At 41.3% G+C, this 23869-nt stretch overlaps 1 protein-coding gene across 1 annotated transcript in view; it reads right to left on the bottom strand.

Annotated features, from left to right (window-relative positions):
* The window catches only part of LOC104270109 (ALK tyrosine kinase receptor-like), a gene marked incomplete at its 3' end in the record, with an annotated part of 32504 nt that extends 19901 nt beyond the window's left edge, over positions 1 to 12603 (bottom strand). Inside the window, exons 1-4 of the mRNA XM_009864373.1 lie at positions 12597 to 12603; positions 9548 to 9661; positions 5376 to 5531; positions 4520 to 4742 (exon numbers count right to left, since the gene is read on the bottom strand). Of these exons, the coding sequence (XP_009862675.1) occupies positions 4520 to 4742; positions 5376 to 5531; positions 9548 to 9661; positions 12597 to 12603 (500 nt within the window). The remainder of the gene's footprint in view (positions 1 to 4519; positions 4743 to 5375; positions 5532 to 9547; positions 9662 to 12596) is intronic.
* Positions 12604 to 23869: the final 11266 nt, after the last annotated feature.

The following is a 23869-nucleotide window of genomic DNA, read 5'->3' as shown; positions in this document are numbered from 1 at the left end:
TTGGAGTCAGAGCCCTAAGGTCCTGTGAAGCACTCTAGTTCTGCACTGAAATATCTCTAGTACTGATTCCATTTATAACACCACAGCAAACGCTGGCGAGCATCCAGAGACCACAAAAATGACAAGTAGCTTTGCATCACCAGAATACTTCTGCATATGGACTCTCATCATCATCAAGGTATTCCCCTTCAGAGAAAGCCTCGCCTCCAAGATTCAACTGCAGTCAGATTTCTAATGCTGTAGATAATTATACCTTCACTGCTCGGTCCCCCTACTCAAGTAGGGCCTAGGCAGAGCCAAATTAATTTTCTTAATGGAATCAGGAATGAAGCCCATTGTTGAGCTAAGCAGAAGATGGATCATTGCAGCAGGCTTCCAGATAAGCCAAGCTTGACAATACCTTTACTATTGATTTTCTGTCAAACCAGATCTCAAGTAATGAGGTAATATTACTCTTCTTCTAAAGAGAGACGTTAAAATTGATCTCTGTGTGTGGAAGGGCTATCGGAGTCTGACCTCATTTTGAAAAATTTGCATGGATAGAAAGTCTAGAGTTGCTAGCAACCTGATGCTTAAGGCGAGAGAACTCAAGATTCACACCACAAACCTATAATTTCAACCTCTGATTGTGTTTACAACTTTTTATTTTCATCAGCCTCTCAACCTCCTCTTCAGAGAAAACGTTTCCAGCTCCTCCTCCTTGCCAATCCTTTCTACACCATGCCTTTCCATATCCAACAAAGATCATTAATTTTAAGAAAGACTTTTAATATTAAGAACAACAATTTTGCCATTAAGAGTGAAAAATTCAGTAAGACTGAACAGGAAACTGAATTAAGGGCAGTCAACACATGGCTTATTGCACAAAGATATGTATGCAAAATGCTTCTAAGCTCAGTCAGTGAACATGCAGATTAGAAGTTTTACATTACTTTTCTACATACAGGAAGCTGTTGCCTCCAAGTCTTTGCAAACACCCAGCTCTTAAAAAGAAACAGGCGAGAGAGCAGAATACATGCCCTCCCCTCCCACCTTCACCCACCAGTTGAAGGTTCTTACTTGCCCCAGTGTATTTTCGGGTGCAATTTCAAGAGAAGCACAAGGGGCAGTAAATCATACTCCCAGACTGGTGTTCGAAAATCACAGTCTTATACAGGAGCTGGACTGTCCTTCCCTTACTAGCCGCATTTTTTTTCTAATTGAAATGACTGTGCTCACTGTTGTCAGTATGAATTAGGCATTTTCTGGGGACGCTTACCAGACTACTCCCTTTCAAAGACTTATGTAGGTGGACGCCTAATTTATGAAACTCAAACAACCGTAGATGTTTCTAGATGTTCAGATTAGCTATACCGCAATGTCTCCATGTACAATAAATAACTTCTGTGGACGACAACATCATTAGTAGAACAGAAGTGTCAAAGATGGTAAGTTTCTACTACAAGTGTCTCAGAAGCTGGCAAGGTGTTTTAGCACCACCACCACCCCCAAAAAAGAGAGAAGACACAAAAAACCTAAGCAATAATTGCTTTGTGAAGTTGGCTAACTGAAGACCCATGTGTGCACAAGGCTGTGAACTTCTTTGCTTTTCTGACCAACCAGACAGCCAGTGCCTTGTATTTCACAGAAAGAAAATAGAACAAAATCAATTTGTCTCACTGGCCACAGAAAGGGAAAAGAGTATCCCCACTCCAAGTGATCCTTTTTTATTTTCACTGAAGCGTGAGTACTTGTTGCTGAAAGCAACTAGCTCCTTACTGAGACAGTTTTGGCTGACAACACTGAAATAATTGTGGTCAACAACACACACAAGCATGTGAAACCCTTCAAAGCAAAACCACACAGGTCTCAGAAGCATTTTCAGCTGTGACTGCTTCTGGGTCTGTGTGGTAAAGAGGGAAACGGTGGGATAAGTAAAATAGTAAAAAAGACATTAGATGTGACCTGAACAAGCATCAAAACTGTAGCCCTGGGAAAGTGAAGACAGCTTTCTGAGCCAATTGCCACAAGAAGAAAGGACTTGCAAGCAAAGCTACAGGGTGTTGATGTTTGAGCTCTACGGGGGCAGTAAGAAATATAATTTTATATATTATTTATAAATACATAGAACCTCAAACACCTTGCTCTCCCAGTGGTCCTCCCTCTAACAGTAGTAACTCAGAATACTCTCACCCAATCGGTGTGGTATATAACAATAAATGCTGTGACTTTGTCCTAGTGGCTCAGAGGACGTGGTGTGAAGGCCCACCTGCTTCTTTGTTCTTGCACTGTGGTATATGTGTAAAAAAATGAGTGGCAGCTTCAATACCACCAATTTAATGATAAATCTAGTAGTTACTGAGGTGAACAGGACTGCAAGTTTCTCTCATGCATGACATATCTAAACTTTTGGGAACTGTGTAGCTGATGGCTCCTGAAGGAGGGAATACCATCAGAAGAAGTCTTCTAGGTCCAGAAAGAAGACAGTTCACCAAAGTGGACTGGTGCAGATGGAATTTATGATGAAGTATAGCTTGATCCTGGAATTGAGGGGTGGCAAAAAGAACTGAAGGAGGATTTTCTGGAATGCCTGATTATCTGAAAAACTGTCACCTTTTTTTTTCCTACGTCTAAGTTTCTACTCTGATCTCAAGACAATGCCTTGGTAGTAACTGTCAATGGTTAAACTACGTAATACACATAGGTATCTATCTCAAGGTCATTTGCTCACTGTCTTTCTTGCTCTGCTCTAAATTGTGTAACAGTATTTGTTTAACACAGAAAAGCTTGTAGAACTCCCACTCCCTGTGGAAAGGTGCTGGAAAGTGGAAACCTATCAGGATAGTCTCTTCTTAACAACCAGTAATGTTAAAATCTTAATCATGGAGAGAATGTTCATTTCAAACTACCTGCCTAGTAAGAAAACTCAATCACTGTGTTAGAAACAAATTTTGTCCTGCCTGTATGCTAAGATTTTTCAGGAGTTTCCCTGTAATGAGGGGGAAAAGAAAGGGTATTTAACATAACGTGATTCCTAACATTGTTTTGTCTCTTTTCTGTATCTCCTTTCTCTCTTGATTTTAAACAGGACTTAGTCATGTTCCATCTTTAAAGCCTTAATAGTAAACCTTCTGAGCTTACCAGTGCTACTCACTAAGAAAAAAGTAATACCAGTGTCTATGCCAACTTCCAGTAAAGCTAATTCCAATCTAATAAATCTAAATGCCTTCACATTTAGGGAGGTGATAATCTTGACTTCATGTAGAATTATTTTGCTTTGCTCAAATAAGTTGTTCCACAACATCTATAATCTATTCCAGAGGTGCTGCAGTGATCGTGATCAAAGGCTGGTCCAGCCGGCTCAGTATATCAAAAGGGTATTTTATGAGTTTCTGTAGGGGAACGGAGATGCAGCTGCAGTTGCAGAGGCTTGTCAAATAGTACAGCAAGGGCAGTTACAGCTAAAAAAGGACATTGGAAACTGATCCCAGAAAATGCAACAGATTCCTTGCGAAATTGGCAAGCGGAAGGGGAATGAGTAGTCAGGAAGAAAGTGAGCAACAGCTAAAAGCAGGAGAGAGTGAGAGAGGGATCTGAAAGAAAATAAATACCTTTTTTTTTAGTCAAACTCTGCTATCTTTGGCTGACCAGGAGTCTTGGCTACAGATCTCCATGGCAGCCTGGGGAGTGCCAAAGAATTCAAAGAAAACAAGAACTGGGATCTGTTGCTTAAGTTCTCCACAGGAGTCAGTCAGGTGATGGAAATAAAAATCTCTGTTGTGCGTCCCAGGTTCTTACAAGGCAGATTGCACCAAAGGAAAAACAAGCACATGAAAAATGGCAACATTGGATGATGCAGACTTTTCTCCTTCTTTTCCTGCTGTGATTCATTCCCTTTCCCCATCTCTCCTCCTTAACTGCATTCTGCTACATGCAGGAATGAAAAAGTAAAAACACTGGGAAGATCAAAGAGAAGTGAATACAGGACAAAATCCAGGGCTGCTGCACTTTCTTTTTTTGTCTTCACCTCTTCTCACCTCTAGCCTCTGTTTCGCTTCTCCCTGAACTCTACAAGAGAAGCAAAAGAGGATGCTTCTGAGCTTAGCACACAGAAGGAGGAAACTACAAAAGAGGTGAAGTTAATCCTACCTCGAAATGAGAAATGTGACCCTTATAACAATGATAGGACCCCTTGAATACTTAGAGATGTCAGTCACGTTGCCAAGGCAGGTTTTGGAACGGGTGCATCATAAAGTTAGTTTTAGCATCAGTGAGAGAGTCAACCAATCCTGACCCTTCCAAATGTGAAGGAAGAAGAGCAAGTCCTACACGAGTTTGTTCTTTCTAAAGGGGGCACACAAAACCTGGATCTGTTACAAACATGCTGTCAGGGAGCGGCACCCTTCAGTCCCGACAGTTCTACCTTCATTTTCAGCAGCAACGATCTCAAGAAAGGAGGACACTGATAAACAGTGGCCTGGAAGGACTCCACCTTACCCTGCAATTCAAAGTCTAAATAGCTGTAAATTGATTGTCTTACCCAGCATCCTCCTCATGGCCAGATCTCAGGGAAATTATTACACTTCTGTTTGTCTCCACGTATGTGATTTCAGCTGTGAACCTCTGGAGGAGAGGAAGAGCATCCTGTGAACATACGGCCAGTTCCAGCAAGCAAGAGTCCAAGCTCCCAGGCAGGATAGGGCTATGCAGGCTGAACTCACATCTATCTGGGAGCCTACTGGCGTTCAGAAGGAAAATGTCCCCTGTGAGGAAAAAAAAAAAAAAGAAAAAAGAAAACAGAGGAGACACACGGCGTGGATGGAAGAGTGATAATAAGAAGAAAATAGATGAGGAATTTGAGGAAATGAATCATGAGAGGAAAGGAGAGAACTATACACAAATCCCCCAAAATTATGGGAAGTAAAGAGAATAAAGTAAAAATGAGGGAAATAAGTAAAGACATTATAGAAGAAATGAAGAGAAACCAAACAAAGCAGAGTGAAGATATGTCCAGCAAAACAAAAGCCAAGCTTTGCAAGCCAGACAGCAGGTATGTGGAGCCAGCGCTGTCTTGTAAAGGTTTGTGTTTCCTAAGAAAAATCTTGTCTCTGTAAACAAAAGCAGCTTATGTTAAAATGGGGAGATACAAAATGAGAATATAAAGGGGCTGGCTGTTTACTGGGTACTTACATACACTACCTGGGCAGTACACATGCATTATATGGCTCTCAGTGACTCTTGGGCACCAACAATCCATGTAGGCGCTGCCCACCAGAACAAGCACATGGCAGGATTTTTGGTGACATGTACCCGAGACCTCAGCCCACCGGCTCCACAGCTGCTACCAGGGCTGAGAGAAAGCAGATGTGCATTTGAGGGGAAATGTAATGGCCTACCTTCAACATCTCCACGGGAGGAACTGTTTTCCAGAAGCAGCTGCTCCCTCTCCTGAGACATCAGGGCACCAACTGAAGATAACACCCAGTCTGGTTTTCCAAAACTGTCTGTGGACGTCATCCATGAACAGCTTGAGCCGATGACACAGGAGATTTCTGTTATGAGGAAACAAAGGTTTCGCTGAGGCCTTCCCAAGCTCAAGGGACAGGGGTGATGTGGGAACATGAGTGAGCTGGGGTACAGGGCATGGGGTTTATCTTTCCCAAGGAATGGAAGAGTTGAAGGGACAAAAAAGAAAGTTTGTCTTGTGCAATAACAGCAGAGTCTCTCACAGGGCAGGTGAAGGAACACGCCAGAGTGAAAAACAACCTTGCAAATTTTTGGTAGGTGTAAATCAGCATCTTCCCACTGGTATCAACACTGAATTTACATCGGTGGGAGGTCTAGTCCACACATACACAAAATCCTGAATAAGAATAATACCTAGTGCAGAAAGGATACTGAAACTCTACAGATTTAGCATTTTGGCAGAGGAACAAATGAAACTTTAAGGTCAACCCTCTTTCAGAAATACAAAAAGCTTGACAGGGTCTCAACGCAACGCAAATCTGCACAACGCAAGATTTACATATTTTTTATTTTTATTTTCTTTAAGAGTTTTGCTTTCCTCCAGAAGGATGGACAACAACACTCTCTTAACAAACTACAGAGTCCTGGCCAGAATTTTTCATAATCAGCATATCATAAACCAGACAAGAAGTAATTCGCTGTTCTCTCATCAATCTAATGAACTCCCTGAAGGGATGTTAGCTGCACAAAGCTCTCCCACACAGAGTGCGGCTGAACAGATATGGCAAGCTGATATTAACTTGCACAATATTTATTTTCAGTAGTAATAATAATATTACAGTAATAACTGGAGTATCCCCAGGCCATGTGAGAAATAATAAGAGACTAAATATTCCTATTTGGGTTCCTGATGTTCAGAGGGGATTTGGTCCTTGCAAACATGAATCACACAATGTTGTCCCTTTGGTAGCCCTATTCCTAGGGAGGAAGAAAAGACAGGTATAAAGAACAGAAAAAAGGTCAGAGGTATAAAACAAGGATAGGTGGTTGCACAGGCAACACAGGTGGGGCAGGAATAAAAGGAGCCTCCAAAACATTATCTATACTTTAACTTTCAGGAAAAGAAGAAATGGAAGTGTCTTTCGAGTGCAACAGCCAAAATAGACAAGTTTTCCTAATTTTTAAAGTTAATTGTAGCTACATTTTTATAAAACACCACCCAGTGTGCAGGGCTAAGAGAAACACAGACATCACGGAGTTGCACATCACTCTGGCCTGGGACAGGCTGTGAACTCCCACCTGAACATCTCCTCCGTTCTTCTGCGTGCCTCCCAGCCCCTCCTGGCCAGCTCACTGCGGGAGGTTACTGCCTCTCACCTGAAAAGCTTCTTAGACCACCTCAGCAAACCCACACAGCTCAGCAAAGGTCTACGGGTGTAAAACAGCTTTAGGGATCTCAATAGCTCATAAACTCCGTGGCTGTGTGAGACAAAGCAGAGTCCCAATCCAGATCTGCTGCGCTGTTTCAAATTTATTAAAGTTTGACAAGTTAACTCGGTACCCAGGGACTCACAGTCAGTAGGAGTAAAATTTTTATCAGGTAAAAATCTAGTTGGTCGTAAAACCCAGAAAGCAATTTCTTTCACAACAGCATGACACTGCAAGAGAGCAAAGAGAGAGCTCAGGAAGGAAAAAATTCCTTTTCTTTCCCTTGAAACTACTATTCAGGACAAGATCATTTCATTAAATTTCAACAGTGTGCCTGCTTGCAGTAGCAAGGGCTGTAACAATGCAGACTTAATCTTTGCTACCTGCCTCACATAACAAAGCAGTTTGCAGCTCAGATAAGATCTCCCTCAGAAGCACCTAATTCCCAAGGACTCTGGGCTGTATAAAGCCCATGTGCCACAGTCCAAGGCCTGGAAGGAACTGAATGCCTGGAAGAAGAGTCTGAAATGATCAGGGAAGTTGTTGACATCTGCTAAAAAAAAAAAAAAAGGGGTCTCAGCTTTCTGGCAATGGATCATGTGCGTTGCGTTGTGACAGAAAAATCTATCAAGAAGCTGTTGTTGAGCATAAATCACAGAGCAAAAGAACTGGGTATGCTCACGTGGTCACAGTGAAAGAGAGCACTGAAAGCTGCAACCTCCAACACCACCATCTACCACCTTATGGATATTTCATATCCAGCTTTGCTTATCACCAATGAACTGGGACAATTTCAAGAGCAGGTCTGCAGAAAGGCAAAATATGACAGAAATGAAAAGGAAAAAAGTAAAATAGAGAGAAAATATCTCTATGTTACTACAACCAGCAAAGACATATTTTAAGATGTTACAAAAATGCTCTGAAGAAGCTTAGATTGAAGAAAGCTCCTGGACAGTGCAGGTCATGTCAGAAATGAGAATCACGCCTTAAAGAATGGTCTCTCTGTATGAGGAACTCCTCCCTGGCCAGACTAGGTCACCTTGCCACCTCCTGTGAGGAACGTATGTGACTTTTCTAACTTTCACAGGCCTTTCTTTGTTGTTTAGCATCTTCATCAATGACCTGGACAAGGGGGCAGAGTGCACCCCCAGCAAGTTCACTGAGGTTACAAAACAGGGAGGAGCAGCTGGCACACCAGATGGGCTGTGCTGCCATTCAGAAAAACCTGGAGGGGCTGGAGATTGGGCTGATAGGAAGTTCTTGAAGACCCACAGAAGGAAATGCCAAATCCTGCACCTCAGGAGGAATAACTCCTGGCAGCAGTACACACTAGGGGCTGGAAAGAACCTCTGAAAGGAGGACTTTGAGGTCCTGGTGAACGACAAGCTGTGCGTAAGGCAGCAATGCACCCTTGTGACAAAGAACGCAACAGCCTTCTGGGCTGCAGTAGGAAGAACATTGCCAGCAGGTCGAGAGAGGTGAACCTACCTGTCTACTCAGCATTGGTGAGACCACATTGGAATACTGTGCCCACCTCTGGGTTCCCACATACAAGAAAGATACGGACTTACTGGAAGACCATCATAGACCCAGAAAGATTGAGGGACTGGAGGATCATTCATAAGAGGAGAGGCTGACAGGGCTGAGACTGTTCAGCTTGTAGAAGAGAAGGCTCAGGGGGATTTTGTCAATGTGTACAAACACCTGATGAGAGGGTGTGAAGAGGAAGCCAGACAGGACCATAGGCAATGGGCATAAATCAAAAAAACCTCAACCAATAAATTGAATCCGAATACATGAAAACACTTTCTTACTGTAAGAGTGGTCAAATACTGGAGAATAGTGTTGCCCAGAGAAGTTATGCTGTCTCCATCTGCGGAGATATTCAACATTGTGGTGGGAAACCTGCTCTACCTGACTCTGCTTGAGCTGGGAGGCTGGACTAGATGATCTGAAGAGGTCTCTTCCAACCTCAACCATTCTGTGATCATTTCACTAAACAGAAAGGTGTCACTTCAATGTCCAGGTTTCCACACCACTGATAACAACTGGTTAATTTCTCTTAGGCATTTATATAGTATTTGCTACCTCTATCCTGGCACCGCAATAAGACCAAATTCGTCCTACCTATCTCACAAGCATTTTGCCCAGCTCACTGGGCTTTCAAAATGCCTAGAAAAACAAAAATCCATTCGAAAAAACCCTTCGTTCATTATCAAGAAAGGTAGTTTCTTGTATTGCTGCTGGAAAGCAGTCCCACTAATTAGCTTTTATTTCAAGAACTCCCAACCTCAGATCTCATGGATTTCACTGTGCTGATAGACATTAGATTATTCTCTGTCTTTACATTTTATATCTAGTGGAGGATGTCCCTGCCCATGGCAGGGGGGTTGGAACTGGATATTTAAGGTCCCTTCCAACCCTGACAATTCTATGATTCTGTGATTCTATATATTGGGAGTGATATACATACACTACTTTATTTATTTTTGTATAAGAAAGTAAGGGATTCCCTTAAGGTTACACTGGCCTTATTGAGTCAATGGTCTATTTCCAGTAAGAAATCCAGTGACAGAGCTTTCTGGCAAAGGGTCTTTGTGACTACCAATATTTATCTTGCACCTAAATTCTCAAGTAAAAATAAGGAGGATGTAAGGACAAGGACTTGTGGTACCTGATTTAGAAGGCTGATGCAATGAAACCATCCTATTTTTTATCACGGATTGCTTCTGGCGTGGATTTGGTGACGAAGAATTTTCTTCATGTGATCCAGAACCGGAGACAACAACTATAACAAAACAAAAAGAACGGGAAGAGTTTGATGGTTCTTTACAAAACTATGCTCCCATATTGTTAAGCATGAACACAGATCTAACAAAGCCACAGTGTAAAGTTTGGTTGTGCTGGAAGTGACCAAAATCTCAGGAGATATAAAACACCACAGAAAGAAACTATTTTCTACTTCACCAGTATGAACAGCTAGTTAAATAAATTAGCTGCTTGAATAAAAGAGTTCTTCTGGTTCAAATTTTTGTTATTCAAAGTAAAACAAATTTACCAGAATTAACATCCATTGTAGTACTTGTGACAATTAAATATCCAGTACCATCTGATTTCCCCTTGGAACAATTCACACCAACAATGGCTTTTTTATTTATTTAACCCATGCATGACAGGGAGGTTGGATTAAATGATCTCTCAGGTCCCTTCCAGCCTAGGCCATTCTATGATTCTATGTGAAAATACACAAAGTCCCAAACTAAGCACGCAGTAATCTTTATTTAAGACCATTCTTGGTCTTTTCTTTCCTAAGAATCATGAACAAGCTGAGTAAAACAAATACATTTGTTTTCAGAAGGTGTTCAAAGACAGAGATACACAAAATTAATTGCTTTCAGACCTCACCTGTGTGGGTTACAAATTCAGCAACATAAAAAAGTAAAATCATGTCAGAGGGGACAGGAATCTTATTCCCATGAATTGCAGTTGAGACAAACATGAATACACATGCCTTTGATAATAGCTAAGATATTCTCAGCAGAACTAATTTCAACAGTAATATTATGAAAACACACAGCAGGATCTAGAAAAAGAAAACAATAAAACAACACCAAAACTTGAACATATGCTCAACTTTTTCAAACTTGTCCCTGCTTTTCATTTTTCAGCAATATCTGGTCTGATTTTAAACTGCTAAAATGATTTCCATTTTAATTATCTGACAATGTGCATCACACAAAGAGTAAAATGTTGTATCTTTCCATCCCATATCTTCGCTCGTGAAGCCTAGCCATGATGATGAAGGTGAAATCCTCAAAATAATATGAATTCTTACATGGCACTTAGCTGGCCAAACTTTGGCCAGCGTTATGAAAAATCCATACTAAAAAACAATCACATATGTTGCAAACAAATCTACTTCATCGTATTAAAAGAAATTCTGCTGTGGAAAGGAAACAAGACCTTTTGACAGCTTGAATCTGTTCCTCCCAGTTCTGTGTCTGTTGAGATGTTGCTCAGTTCCGTATCTCCCCATCTTTGTTCAGCACTGCTGTAGTTGCAGTATTTACTACCCTCGGGGCTTTCTCTAAAGTCTGTTCCACCCACTCATCTCTTTAGATGCTCCAAGCTGCTCATGTATTTTGGAAATAGCCTGAATATCACGAGACCCACAAAACACAGTACAGTCATAGCAGAAGTTTTGCTGGAGACATTCCGCCTGAAAAAACTAAAACTTAATCAAAATATCTGATTTGCATTCCCCTCATCACCCTACCCCCTGCCCCAATTACATAAACACCTTTGGAATTTTTTTATTAGCAAAATCCAGTGCACATAGTCATTGCAAGAAACTTTTTCACTTTCTTTTGAAACTGGGAGCTCCAGAGATACTTCCCCACATCATATCCTCTCATACGTGCTCATATGTAATTCTTGTATGACATGAATTTCAGCATTAAAAAAAAATAAAGACTTATCAACTCATCACTTATCAACTACATGATATTTCTGTCTTGATCAGCAAAAGACAATGCTTTAAGTGAAGAGAAATAAAAGATGGAGAGAAAGGACATCTGTGACTTTAAACTAAGTCTGCCATCAAGGGACATAAAATGATCAGGAGGAATCAGTAAATGTAACAATATTCAACTGTCACAGCAAAAATACGGGCTCTTTTAACAGTAGAGCACAAATCTACCACTTTTTCTGTAATCGAACATAGTAAACTCAAGCCTCCGGCGCTCAGAAAGTAATTCCATTTCTTTCACTATCTTAGAGAAAAAAGACATTCAGACACCTTCAGGGCTGACTTTTTTCCTGAATCTTGATGTTTTTTTGCAGAAGAGACGTTAATGGCAGAAAATACTTATAGAACTCACAATGGGAAATCGATTCCAGGTCAGCCAAGCCATCTTCCTGCCAAAGTAGGACTTTCCTTCAGAGCATTTTCTGGTGCTTTTCCCCATCTAATATCAAAATAGCAATTCCATATTTCTTGCTGCTTCTCTGAGAAAATAAACTAATGTACAGACTAATAGATCTGACTGTCAGGAAGTCAGACTAGGCAAGAAGGCTCTTTGTCCACTACATATCCTAGTATTTTTCAATTATTCCTAAACCTCCCACTTCCAGCTCAATAAATAATCTCTCTCCTTCATGAGTACTTACAGCTTTAAGCTATTAACCTTTCAGCTTGAAAATGTCACTGTAATCTCCTGCTGCTTGTTATTAAACTCTTTTATTCTTTGCTCATTAGTTGATTGGTCCCTGTGTCCCTTGCTTACTTCATCACTCTTACAATCCTAGTATCATTTTGGTTGGAAAAGATCTTTTGATATCATCAAGTCCAACCGTTATCTAACTCTACCAGACTCACTTCTAAACCATGATCTTTCTGTACTCTGTCCAGATAGATTGCAGGTAATGGTCAAAAAGGGGAGCAACATGACAAAATACAGTTTTGCCAAAGTTTCTTATATAAGGTGATACACTTCAAAATCTTAGATCCTTCCCTGGTTCTTCAGAGTTCTTGCTGAAAGGCAGATGTCAGCACACACAAATGCCATGCATGTGGAATGGCCATTCTGCTCCCTGCTGACATCTGCTTGTTTACCCATGCAACTACCTCATCAGTCATTCTGGCTCAAGTAAATCCTTAGTTGATCATCCACTATGGCATCAAGTCTCTCTGGCATGTTTCCTTCCAGAACAGGTATTCCTACCCTCCATATCTACGTTATTTGCCCCTGAGATACCTGGTTTTATAGCACTGGTCAGTTGGATTCTGCCTTGTTTTTCTCCTGTCTTCATCTTTATGTTACCTGCAGATCACCAGTACAGTTTTTATGTTGCCTTCTGACTTACTGCTAGAACTGTTAAATAGTACAGTAGAACTTACAGGCAACTTGCAGGCAGAGTTAATTAACAACAATTCCTATCTATATTTTTATTGTAAATCTACCTGTGACACAGTGATTTGTACCAGCCCAGGCACTAAAGTGTGTATCAAGAGTTACCACCTTAAGCATGTGACTGAAGTCAGAATGTCCTACGTCCACACTACTACTTTTTTTCAAACTTGTAAACTCATTAAAAAAAAAGACGCTGCAACATGTCTTTTCAACTAAACCATTTAGACTGACATGTAATTATAAAATCTACTCTAGTTCCTTGGTCCTATGTCAAGTATTCTGATATTTTTACTCAGACTGGTATTAAGGCAGCAAGAGTATATCAGTACGTGTAATTAAACACAGCCATCCAGCACATTCCATTTCCCCTTCTTAAATACTAATGCAACATTAACTTTCTTCCAGTTCTTCAAAATCTCTTCAGTATCCCAACACTTAGAGAACAATTCACCATAGATGTCTTTTAAAGCTCCTTAGCAAGTTCTTTCAGAATTCTTGAACACAAGCTATCTTGACCAGTTGTTCTGCAAACTAAGTATTTTATTAATTGCTTTTTCACAACATCTTTGTGTTGTTATGAAAATTATTGCATTATTTCTATGTGTCAATGAAGCATTAAATATTGATTTGTTTGGGTTTTTTTCCTACTGAACCCTTTTCTTTTTTTTTCTCTATTATTGACCAACCCACCACACACATCCCTGACAGACTCATATCATTGCCAAGATGTTTTTGCTACAAATGCACCTGGAAACCCACCTTAGGCTTTCTAACTCTGCCACTGGTTTCTTCCTAATTTCTTTTGCTTTTTCTCAACTGTTGCTAAACTTTTGACTTTTCAACTCCTTTTTACTGCAAGCAATGTACTTTTTCCCCTGTTTTTTATACCAGCATAGCTTTTTCTTTCAGCTATAGGTTTGTGGTTTTCAAGTCATTTACAGAAACAACTCAAGTATTACATGCAATTTCTGTCCACAGCCTTTCTTTCAACTGAGTTAGTGTGACATCTTTTTAATCTTAGGAAGATTTACCTCTTCTGGAAGCACCGAGATAGAGTACTTCAGGTGTTACTTAGGCACTAAGGTCCATTTATTTGAATACCTAGGCTGAAGTACATATCGGACCACTTCAGATTTTATTGTTTCAGCAAAATATGTATTCAAGTCACAATCACTTCCATTTATAAAACATCTGGGCTTAGTTCTGAGCTCAATTCTCACCTCAACTCTTTATTTACTGAGAATAGACCTAAGACAATATAATAATATGCAATATGAGGATTTGCATTCAGATCACAAAGATCCTCTCATGCTGGCAGAATGAAACCTCCAATACATGGCACTGTATTGAAGGCTCCACACACACACACCAAAAAGGTTTTTTTCCTTCCCTTACATACAGCAGGCTACTTAGTATTTCATCCAGGTCTTCAGCTGGATTTGACAGTCTACAGCAGTCATCAGCAATGTTTACCTTAGGTATTACTAGCTCTTTTGGCCTGCAAGATAACTTGATTTAATGGCTTGGCAAAGAGGAAATGTAACTTTTGCCATGCGATGTTGTTCCCAACCTACTCCTGTCCTTTAATTCCAATCATAGGAATCCTCCTCTCTAATCTGAGAAATTCCAGTTTACCAGCATTTAAATTTATAATTTAGTAATTCCATTCCATTGCCACTTGTTTATTAGCCAGCCTCATCACATTGGCAGTAGGAGTTAAAGAACTCTTTCAGTCCTTGCTGCCTTGATTAATTTTATTCTTAACACCTTGATTCTCTGCTAAATAAGTGAACTTTATGCCTTGTTTTTCTACAGTTTTCTTTAGTTGATAATTTAACACCATCCAAACAAATCTGGCCTAACAAGTCTAGAAGGTTGCTTCCTCTCCAGTGAGCTGGAGGCCAGTTAAACCATACGGTCTCTTTTCCCCAGAGAATACAGACGTATTTCATAGACCCAAGTCTTCTACACCATATCTGGCTAGCAGAACACTTACAGAATTATTTTTTTTAAAAAAAACCACTTTCTGTGTTGTTTTATGTGCAGAACATGGGTGGCATCTAAGAACATACTCTGTCCGTGCTGCTTCTTTGGCACCGTTAGAAGACTTCTAAAAGTTGTGAAACTAAACCCAGCTATTGATGCTAGTATGGACTATCCTTCGTAGGTCCTTGCTTGTTTACATCGGAGAAACTACTTAGCTGTTGCAAACCTATCTGGTATCCCATCCATGGGATACAGAATGTCACCTGCTTGCCCACCTGCTGGCAAGAATCTTCCTTGAAAGGTGGTAAGCAGATCAGTCTGAAGAGTTTTTCACAACCAGGCACAGAGCAACTCCCTGATATAATATTCCCTTGGACTGCCAAAGATCATCTGCAGTTGCCATGACAGACAGAATGACTAGATATCTACAGCTGGACAAAATTCTTACAGTCCTCTTTCCCACTGCTCACAGCACGCTGGCTTCCTGGCTGCCCCTAATTACACAAAATGCTGCTTTGTCTCTCATTTCCTCGCTCCTGCTATTTGGTCACGCAGTGGCCAGTTCTTTCCCTGGATAGTGATGTTCCCTGAATCGTGTTGTCCAACTACTCTTTATCCTTTCTGATGCTTTGTATAGCGCGTGCTCATCCTTTGATGCCTCAAATATTTGTTTCTACTAAAATCACTATGCAAAAAACAAAGATTCTTCAGGCTCCAGCACAAAACACAGTACACTGCAGGTTTCCACCACTGTGCTACAGCTATTAGACAGAACTCACTCAGAAAAAGTTTCACTCATGCCATCTACGTTTTCCTCACAAACCTAACCTATTAGATAAGATGGCAAAATGGAATTCTTGGGTCTTCCTCTTGATACTATTTCCCTAACTTGGCATATTGCCTTCAAACAGCAACTTGCTAATGATGACTTTTTATTCAGTTTTCAGTGCACATGTACATCTACTGAAATAGATCTGAATGACTATTTTAATTACAGTTGGGAAATAGGATGCCAAAAACACTTCTAAAAATCCAAAAATATGCCAGCTACTGCGTCGGCCTAATCTCCTAATTGTGTAACGTATACATGCGCATAACTCATGTGTGCACATATTGCCACATTAACTTAGATTTCTCTTTTTATAGCACAGCTGCTCATTACTCACATGTCTATTTTTATAATACTAACTGCTCATTACTCACAGATAATATGGGATGGGTTTTGCATTGTGTCTCACGTCTATTAAAGCTGCCAGGGATCAATCACATGCTACCGAACTGCTTGAAGGCTTTCCAAGGACCTTTGAGGAGGGGAGCTCCACTCTGCTCTACTTTTTGTTTTCTCTTCTCTGTTCAGGCAGGAGTGATTGCCAGCAGAAGAAGGCATCTACTCCATTTCTGCTAACTGTGCGCAGACGTGATAGTAGTACCCAAAGTGGGTTGTACCAATGCTGCTTATGAGTAAGTGGGATCTGTCCACAACTTAAAGCTTTCCCGGCAATCAGCTTTCTGGTTTTCTTGGTAGGATTCCTTTGGTCTGAGCTACATCAATTCCTGGCTTGACAGGATGTAAAAACTGCATTTACTGCTTATATTACATCTGTGTTGGAGACAGCAGAATTTCAAATCCTGAAAGCTTATTACCTTTTACTTTCCTTGCTCCTCAATACACATTAATGGGGAAAGAAGAATTTAAATTAAGAGAGGCATAACTGTGTGTTTCTCACAGGAAATACAGATCTCCTTTGGTTCGCAAAAACTCACCAGAACAGAAGAAAAAAAAAATCAGAAGTGTTCAATGAATCAAAAAGTGGACCCCCCTCCCCTGATTATTTAAAACCTTTTATCCCCTTTTGAAACCTTAAAACACTTTTTTTTTTCTTATTTCTACAATGAGAACACCATCCATTCTTAACTAAATTTTTGCCTTCTCACTGTTTAAATTTTTTAGGTTAACCTTTCCATATTGTCTATCTAGTTTACAGTCAGGCCACATGAACGGTTACATTGTCAAAACCAGAAGGATGACAAGTTGAGGGGAGATGAAGGATGCCAGCATTTCAAGCCGCTTTGTCATTAGAGGAAAGGGATGGGAAACTGCATCCTAAGATATCTGTTTTAAAACAAACTGGCAAAGAACTATCATCACAGAGAGAGCATAGCTTAGATAGCTGGTTTACAAGAGATGTATACCTCCGAGATGAATAAAATTAAGGGGGATGCGTCTTAACAGAAAAACTCTTAATAGAGGTTTTCGAGCAGCTCCAGAGAAGAATGAGAAAGGAATACATGACAGAAATACGTTTTGCCTTCCAAGGGAACAGCACTTCAAAACTGCTGTGCATAAATTTAGAAGAAGAAATATAATTGTTCTATTCCTTCAGAACAGCACTCATTTTAAGGTTTTGCAGCTCAAAAGGAGATACGTATGTGTGAATTCACACATGTAGATGTGACAGGCATAATTAGCCTATAGATGCAGAAAGAGTTAGAACATGGAAGAGAAGAGCTCCCTCAAAAGAATACCTGTAGCCTCACTCTCTGCTGATGATCACAAAATGCTGAGCAGTATCTATTTTCTCACAGCATGTTTTTATATGAAAATGCCAGTTTCATTACTTACCATGACATACTAATATTTTCCAAATATTCACATGGAAACTATTATAGCATTTTGTTAAGCTTGAAACCTGTCTTCTTCACTCTGTAATCTGCTCTGAGTTCAGAGTTTGTAATATTAATTCAGTAAAATTGTGTAATACCTAGCTGAAGGAAATTATTTTAAGGCTTTCAAAACAGACTGGTTGCCATACTGGACCACTCATTTTGACTATCTCAAAGCATAAATTTGGAAAAATTTGGTTTGCGAAAAGTGTTAAGATTTTGAGTCTTCATGATTAGAAAGGAAACAAGATTTCGAAAATCAGTTTCCCATGAGACAGAATATTTTGTTTTCAACAAATTCATATGCTAAGATGCCAGAAAACGACCTCTGTGAACTGCCCAGAGCCAACAATAAAATTAGGTGAAAAAGAAATAGGAGACAGGAACTGCTAGACAGCTGCCCTCTAGGAGATGTTCAGCTACCAGGTTCAGGATGCTTCTGCATTTTATGTTGTGTGGCAGGAGCTCTGTGTCCCTGCCTCTCAGTTTCCTGAGGCACTGCAGTACAACATTCTGCAGCAAAAGAGAAACTCCATGCCAAGAAAGAAAGTGAAAGAAATATAATTTTCAGATCCAGGTTGTGAATGAATTAGTACAAGGAATGTGGAACTGATCCTGCAGAATTCAATTTAGTGAAAAGGAAATTATTTTCAATTTCTTGATTTCACACAGTGTAACTTCAGTGGAGAGGACAAAAGTGACTTTAAGCCACCCTCGACTCCCTTGATATTTGAAGTTACGTAATATTCCTTTCCATCCTGCTTTACTAGGAATAGCCTTAGGAATGCTCTAAACCACTGCTCCACGAATCCCTCAGGGACTTCTGGGCTCACAGAGGTGTCCTAGCACAAAGGCACATTTCCTGCACTTCTTTTTCCTTTGATCTATTTTTGACACCAGGATGACTGCCAACAGCCCTTCATCATCTAAGGATTCCCCTTTGAGAACTTAACCCTCACACAGCCGCATAAATCAGCTCTCAGGATGCTCCATACATCATTAAAAGCAGTTCTACGAGATACATCCCTTTCTGTGGTAACTCTTCCCACGCTGGAACAGAGGCTCCCACGCCGCAGCACGGTGCCTAGCAGAGACACCGCTGAGGAGCAGGGTTCCCACTCCGCTCTGCTCCCAGCCCTCTGAGTCACTGGGTGTAACAACACAGATGATGGGAAGGTGCTTTTAGCAAAACAAAAGGAACATATGTTGCAAATGCTTGGTTATTGTTGTCTTATCAATCCTCCTGGTTCACGTAAAGGAGGAAGAAGAACCAGCATTAACTTCTTTCTCCAGGACTCTTGGCTGTCAAACCCCACAAGCTTTTCTCCAACATTCAGCCTCTGTATGAATCTGTTGAGGGATTACTGAGGGGTCAGAAACTAATCCATATATGGCAGCTAATTCCATCCTTTTGCAATCTCCTATCAGAAACAATGCCACCTCCTAGTTTCATTAAATATTCAAAAGCAGCAGGAACAAACTGCATGCAAAGGGCTTCTCACTACAGTTTTGAGTGGAAGAAAGCACGCACCATTGTGCACTATGTCCTCACACATAGATGGGATGTTCACATACACACAGCCATTTGCACAACAGCCTGATCAGCAAGTAAAAAAAGAAAAATATGTCTATGTCCTGGTTTGAGCTAAAGAGAATCAACTCTCTTCACTGATTTTACTTTCCAGCTCAGTCTCTTCTAGGAGGCTGCACTGGCTGAAGTTAGCAGCATGTTTTTGCAGACAGTGTGGGCTACTGGCAGTGATAACACCTGATGTTTACAGTTACTGCCTGTACTGGGCTGCAGAAAGGCTCTTGCTTATACTTGCTCCTGTAGTGACCAAGGCCACTGCTGGCACACTGAGGGGGCTGGGAATTAGAAGGGGTCACAAGGAAGTAGAAGGTTGCACCTCCTGTGAGGAACAGACAGCACAGGTGACCAACAAGAGTATTCCATTCCATATCCGTCATATTTACTATAAAACTGAGGAATCACGGAGGTAAAGGCCTCTTCTGCAATGGCCGGTGTCAAGGGAGGATCCCAACCAATACCAACACTTTGATCCTGAGTTCCTGAGTCCAGCTCCTGTGTCCAGCTCCCCTCTGCCTGAGCCTGGGACTTCCCCAGTGCTGCCTGTTCTGCGATATCAGTGGAGCTTGATATCAGCCGGGGGGGGGGAGTGGTGTGTGTGTAAATCAGGTTCGATATCAGTTTTGCAGCTTAAAAGCTCATTATTTTTATTATTTCCTTATTAGAACTATTATTGTTTTATTAAAGCTGGTTTAGTTTTCTTTTCCAATCTCTAAGTCTCTCTGCCTTATTCCCTTTTCCTTCCCATTTTGGGGAGGGAGAGGGGTTAGAGAGCATCTGTCAGCACTCAGTAGCCAGTCTAGCCCTGACACTTGACAGATTTATTTATTGACGCAACCAGGGTCTGACATATTGCCTGAAGAGTTTAAATTCCAGCAGGCATGGTTGAGAGTGTATCAGATCTTTTCCTTGAGAGGCCTGAAAGGTTGGAATAAATCCCCCCCAAAACACTAAATGGACACCTTACATCATGTTATCATTGAATGAAATAATATATTATGTCCTTTAAAAATTGATTCAGGGTTGAGTTTCAAAGTGCTGTCTTACTGAATGCATTTGGGGATTTTCTTTTGTGGTTTGTCTGTTCTGGTTACTTGATGAAAGCTGCCACTGGGCTGGGTGTTTTACTGCTGATTTACATTGTGATAAATTGGGTGACGGGTTTACCTGGATACCTTGGGAACAGGCTGATTAATTATGTTTCTAATTACACCTTCAATTGCACCTCGGGAAGTTATTTTTCTTTGTTTGATAATCTGAATCCACTAGGTTTTGAGGATTGTGATCGTGAATGCAGTTATTGCCATCAAAAGACTGAGATTTTATTATTTATATTGATTTTAATGTTGATTCTTCCAAATTTCTTTTTGTTGTGGCATCTGAGTGACCAACGGCACAGGGCACTGACAGCCACTGTGGCCTCTCCCGCTCAATCCATACCAGTAGAAGTTGGCCCTGTGACCAGAAGAAAACACCAGAATAAGTCACTTTGCCCTGCAACAGATGACAAAGATCTAGGAGAAGGTCGTTCTAAAGCAGAATCACCAGATGAGACAGAGTCAGAATCAGAGAGGAAAGACGGTGCCCCCGTGACTGTGAAAAAACACCTAACAAAGACAGATCACCCAGTGTCGGATGATGAAGATCCAGGAGAGGGTCTTTCGAAAGCGAAGTCATCAGATGGGTCAGAGTCGGAATCAGAGGTAGCTGTCAAATCTTTATCTCTGAAGGAGTTGCGAAATGTGAGAAAGGCCTTTCGCCATCATGAAGGTGAGCCACTTATCACCTGGTTGCTCCGATGCTGGGATAAAGGGGCTGATACCATTGATTTGGACAGTAGAAAAGCCAGACAGCTCGGATCCCTGTCTAAAAATGCAGGTATCGACAAGGAAATCGCAAGAAAGAAAAACAATTTCAGTCTCTGGAAGCGACTTTTGTTGGCTGTAAAGGTGAGGTTTCCCTTTAAGAAAAACATCGAATGTCACCCGAGGAAGTGGACCGCCATGGAAAAAGGTATTAATTACCTGAGAGAATTAGCTGTGAAAGAGGTGATTTACAGCAACCCATGAACAATAGTAAATCCTGATGAAATGCCATGCCATAAACCTATTATACAGAAGTTTGTGCGGAGTGCAGCACCAGTTTATATGCACACCTTGTCAACAATGGTCTGGGGGCCAAAAGATGAGACACTGACTGTGGATGAAGTGGCCAACAAAGCACAACAGTACAAAGACGTTACTGCTAATCCCCTACAGGCCCACATTGCTGCCACTGAAAGACTGGCCGAGGAAACCAAGAAATCATTTGACAAACTGTCTGATAAACTTGCTAAGAGGGACAACAGACCTGAATGGACCCGTGTTGTTGCCATTAGGAGACGCTTCCTTGTGAGAGTGGCTAGAAACAAGTAGAACGTGTCATGAGGTGACTTGTGCTTGAGTATGGAGGCTACATGAGTAAGTGCAATGGAAAGCCTACCTCTGCTCTACAGGCATGAATACGTAAGTTGCAAAACACAAAGAGAAGAGAGATTTCTCCCAGGAGAAGGGTTGCTCCAGTCAACCAAGGTTCAAATGTAAATAAAGGGAATGTAAATGTAGTCCATACAAATCCTATAAACCAAATAAATTCTGTGAACCACGCTCAAAATCACAGGCAGGCAGAGGAGAGGGACAATTGAGTTTATCAGACTCTGTGGCCTGGCACATTAGAGCCACGAAAGTATACTGCCCTGGCGGACACTGGTGCACAGTGCACCCTAATGCCATTAAACCATACAGGGGCAGAAACTGTTACTATTTCTGGAGTGATGGGTTGTTCTCAAGAACTGACTGTATTGGAGGCCAAAATAGGCCTTACTGGGAATATATCGGAAAAGCACCCTGTAGGGACTGGTCCAGATGCCCCATGCATCTTTGGCATAGTCTTCCTCACAAAAAGGGTATTATAAGGACCCAAGAATGTATTGATGGGCCTTTGGTATAGCGGCTGTAAAGACTGAGGACATTGACCAGCTGTCTAACCTGCCCAAACTTTCGGAGGAGTCTACTACTGTGGGGCTAACGAAACTGAAGACCAACATGTACAAACTACCACTAAAACCATGCACAGATGACAATATTGTACCAGCTGACACCCTGTGATTCCCACCCATATGCTGGTCCATCAACTAGAGAGCCAAGGAGTGGTCAGCAAAGCTCGCCCACCATTTAAAAGTCCTATCTGGCCTGCGTGAAAGTCTAACAGAGAATGAAGATTACCTGTCATGGACTGAATGAAGTTACGCCACTGATCGCTGCTGCTGTGCCAGACACAGTAGGACTTCAGTGTGAACTGGAGTCAAAGGCAGCTAAGTGGTATACCACAAATGACATTGCTGTCTTTATTCTTATAGCAGCAGAGCGCAGGCTGCAGTTTGCTTTCACATGGAGGGGTATCCAGTACACCTGGAATTGACTGCTCCAGGGTGTGGAACCCCAGCCTTTCCATCTGCCATGGACTGATCCAGACTGCACTGGAGAAAGGTGGAGCTCTGGAACATCTGCAATACATTGACAACATCATTGCATAGGGTAACACGGCAGAAGAAGTCTTTAAGAAAGGTAAGAAAATAATTGAGATTCTTTGAAATGCCGGTTTTGCCATAAAGAGAACCAAGGTCAAGGGACCGGCATAAGATATCCAGTATTCGGGAGTTAAATGGCAAGATGGATGTCACCAGATCCCACTGGATGTGACTGACCAAATATCAGCCATGTTGCCACCAACTAACAAAAAGAAAACTCAATCCTTCTTAGGTGCTGTGAGTTTCTGGCGAATGCATATTCCTAATTATAGTAAGATTGTGAGACCTTTCTTTGAAGTGACTCAAAAACAATTTTAAATGGAGTCCTGAACAACAACAGGCATTTGAACAAATCAGAAAAGAGATTGTACATGCAGTAGCCCTTGTGCCAGTCCAAACAGGACAGGATATTAAAAATCTGTTCTAGACCTCAGCTGGCCGGGGATAATGGTCCTGCCTGGAGCCTTCAGCAGGGGGCACCAAGAGAAACTCAAGGTTGACCCAAAGATACAAAGGCTGTGAGGCCAACTATAATCCAATTTAAAAGGAACTATTAGCCACATATGAAGGAGATAATGCTGCTTTGGAAGTGATTGGTACTGAAGCACAGCTCCTCCTGGTACTACAATTACCAGTCCTGGACTGGATGTTCAAGGGTCAGACTTCTTCCATGCATCATGCCACCGATGCTACATGAAGTAAATGGATTGCATTAATTACACAAAGAGCTCAAATGGATAATCACAATCATCCAGAACTTTTAGAAGGAATCGCAGACTGGCCAGCAGGTAATGATTTTGGGACGCCACTTGAGGAGGTGGTGACAGGTGCTGAAGAAGCTACACCATACAATCAGTTACCAGACAATGCAAAGCAATACATCCTATTCACTGATGGGTCAGTGCCACCTTGGAGGAAATCGTCGTAGGTGGAAAGCTGCTGTGTGGAGTCCCACACAACGAGTCACAGAAGCAGCTGAGGGAGAAGGTGAATCAAGTCAGTTTGCAGAGATAAAAGCCATCCAGCTGGCCTTAGAATTTGCTGAACAAGAAAAGTGGCCAGTGCTTTATCTCTGTATTGACTCATGGATTGTGGCAAATTCTTTCTGAGGCTGGTTAAACCAGTGGAAGCGGAATAACTGGCAGCATAGAGGTAAACGTTTTTAGGCTGCTGCATTGTGGCAAGATATTACTGTCCAGTTACATCCTGCTGCTCAAGTGTTTCAAAGAGACTTGGACTAGGAACACAAATTTTTAGCTCGGTGGGCCTGTGATGCTT

Source organism: Apaloderma vittatum, unplaced genomic scaffold, assembly GCF_000703405.1.
Source record: "Apaloderma vittatum isolate BGI_N311 unplaced genomic scaffold, ASM70340v1 scaffold1292, whole genome shotgun sequence".
Lineage (NCBI taxonomy): Eukaryota > Metazoa > Chordata > Aves > Trogoniformes > Trogonidae > Apaloderma > Apaloderma vittatum.
This window is presented reverse-complemented; position numbering and strand designations above follow the sequence as displayed.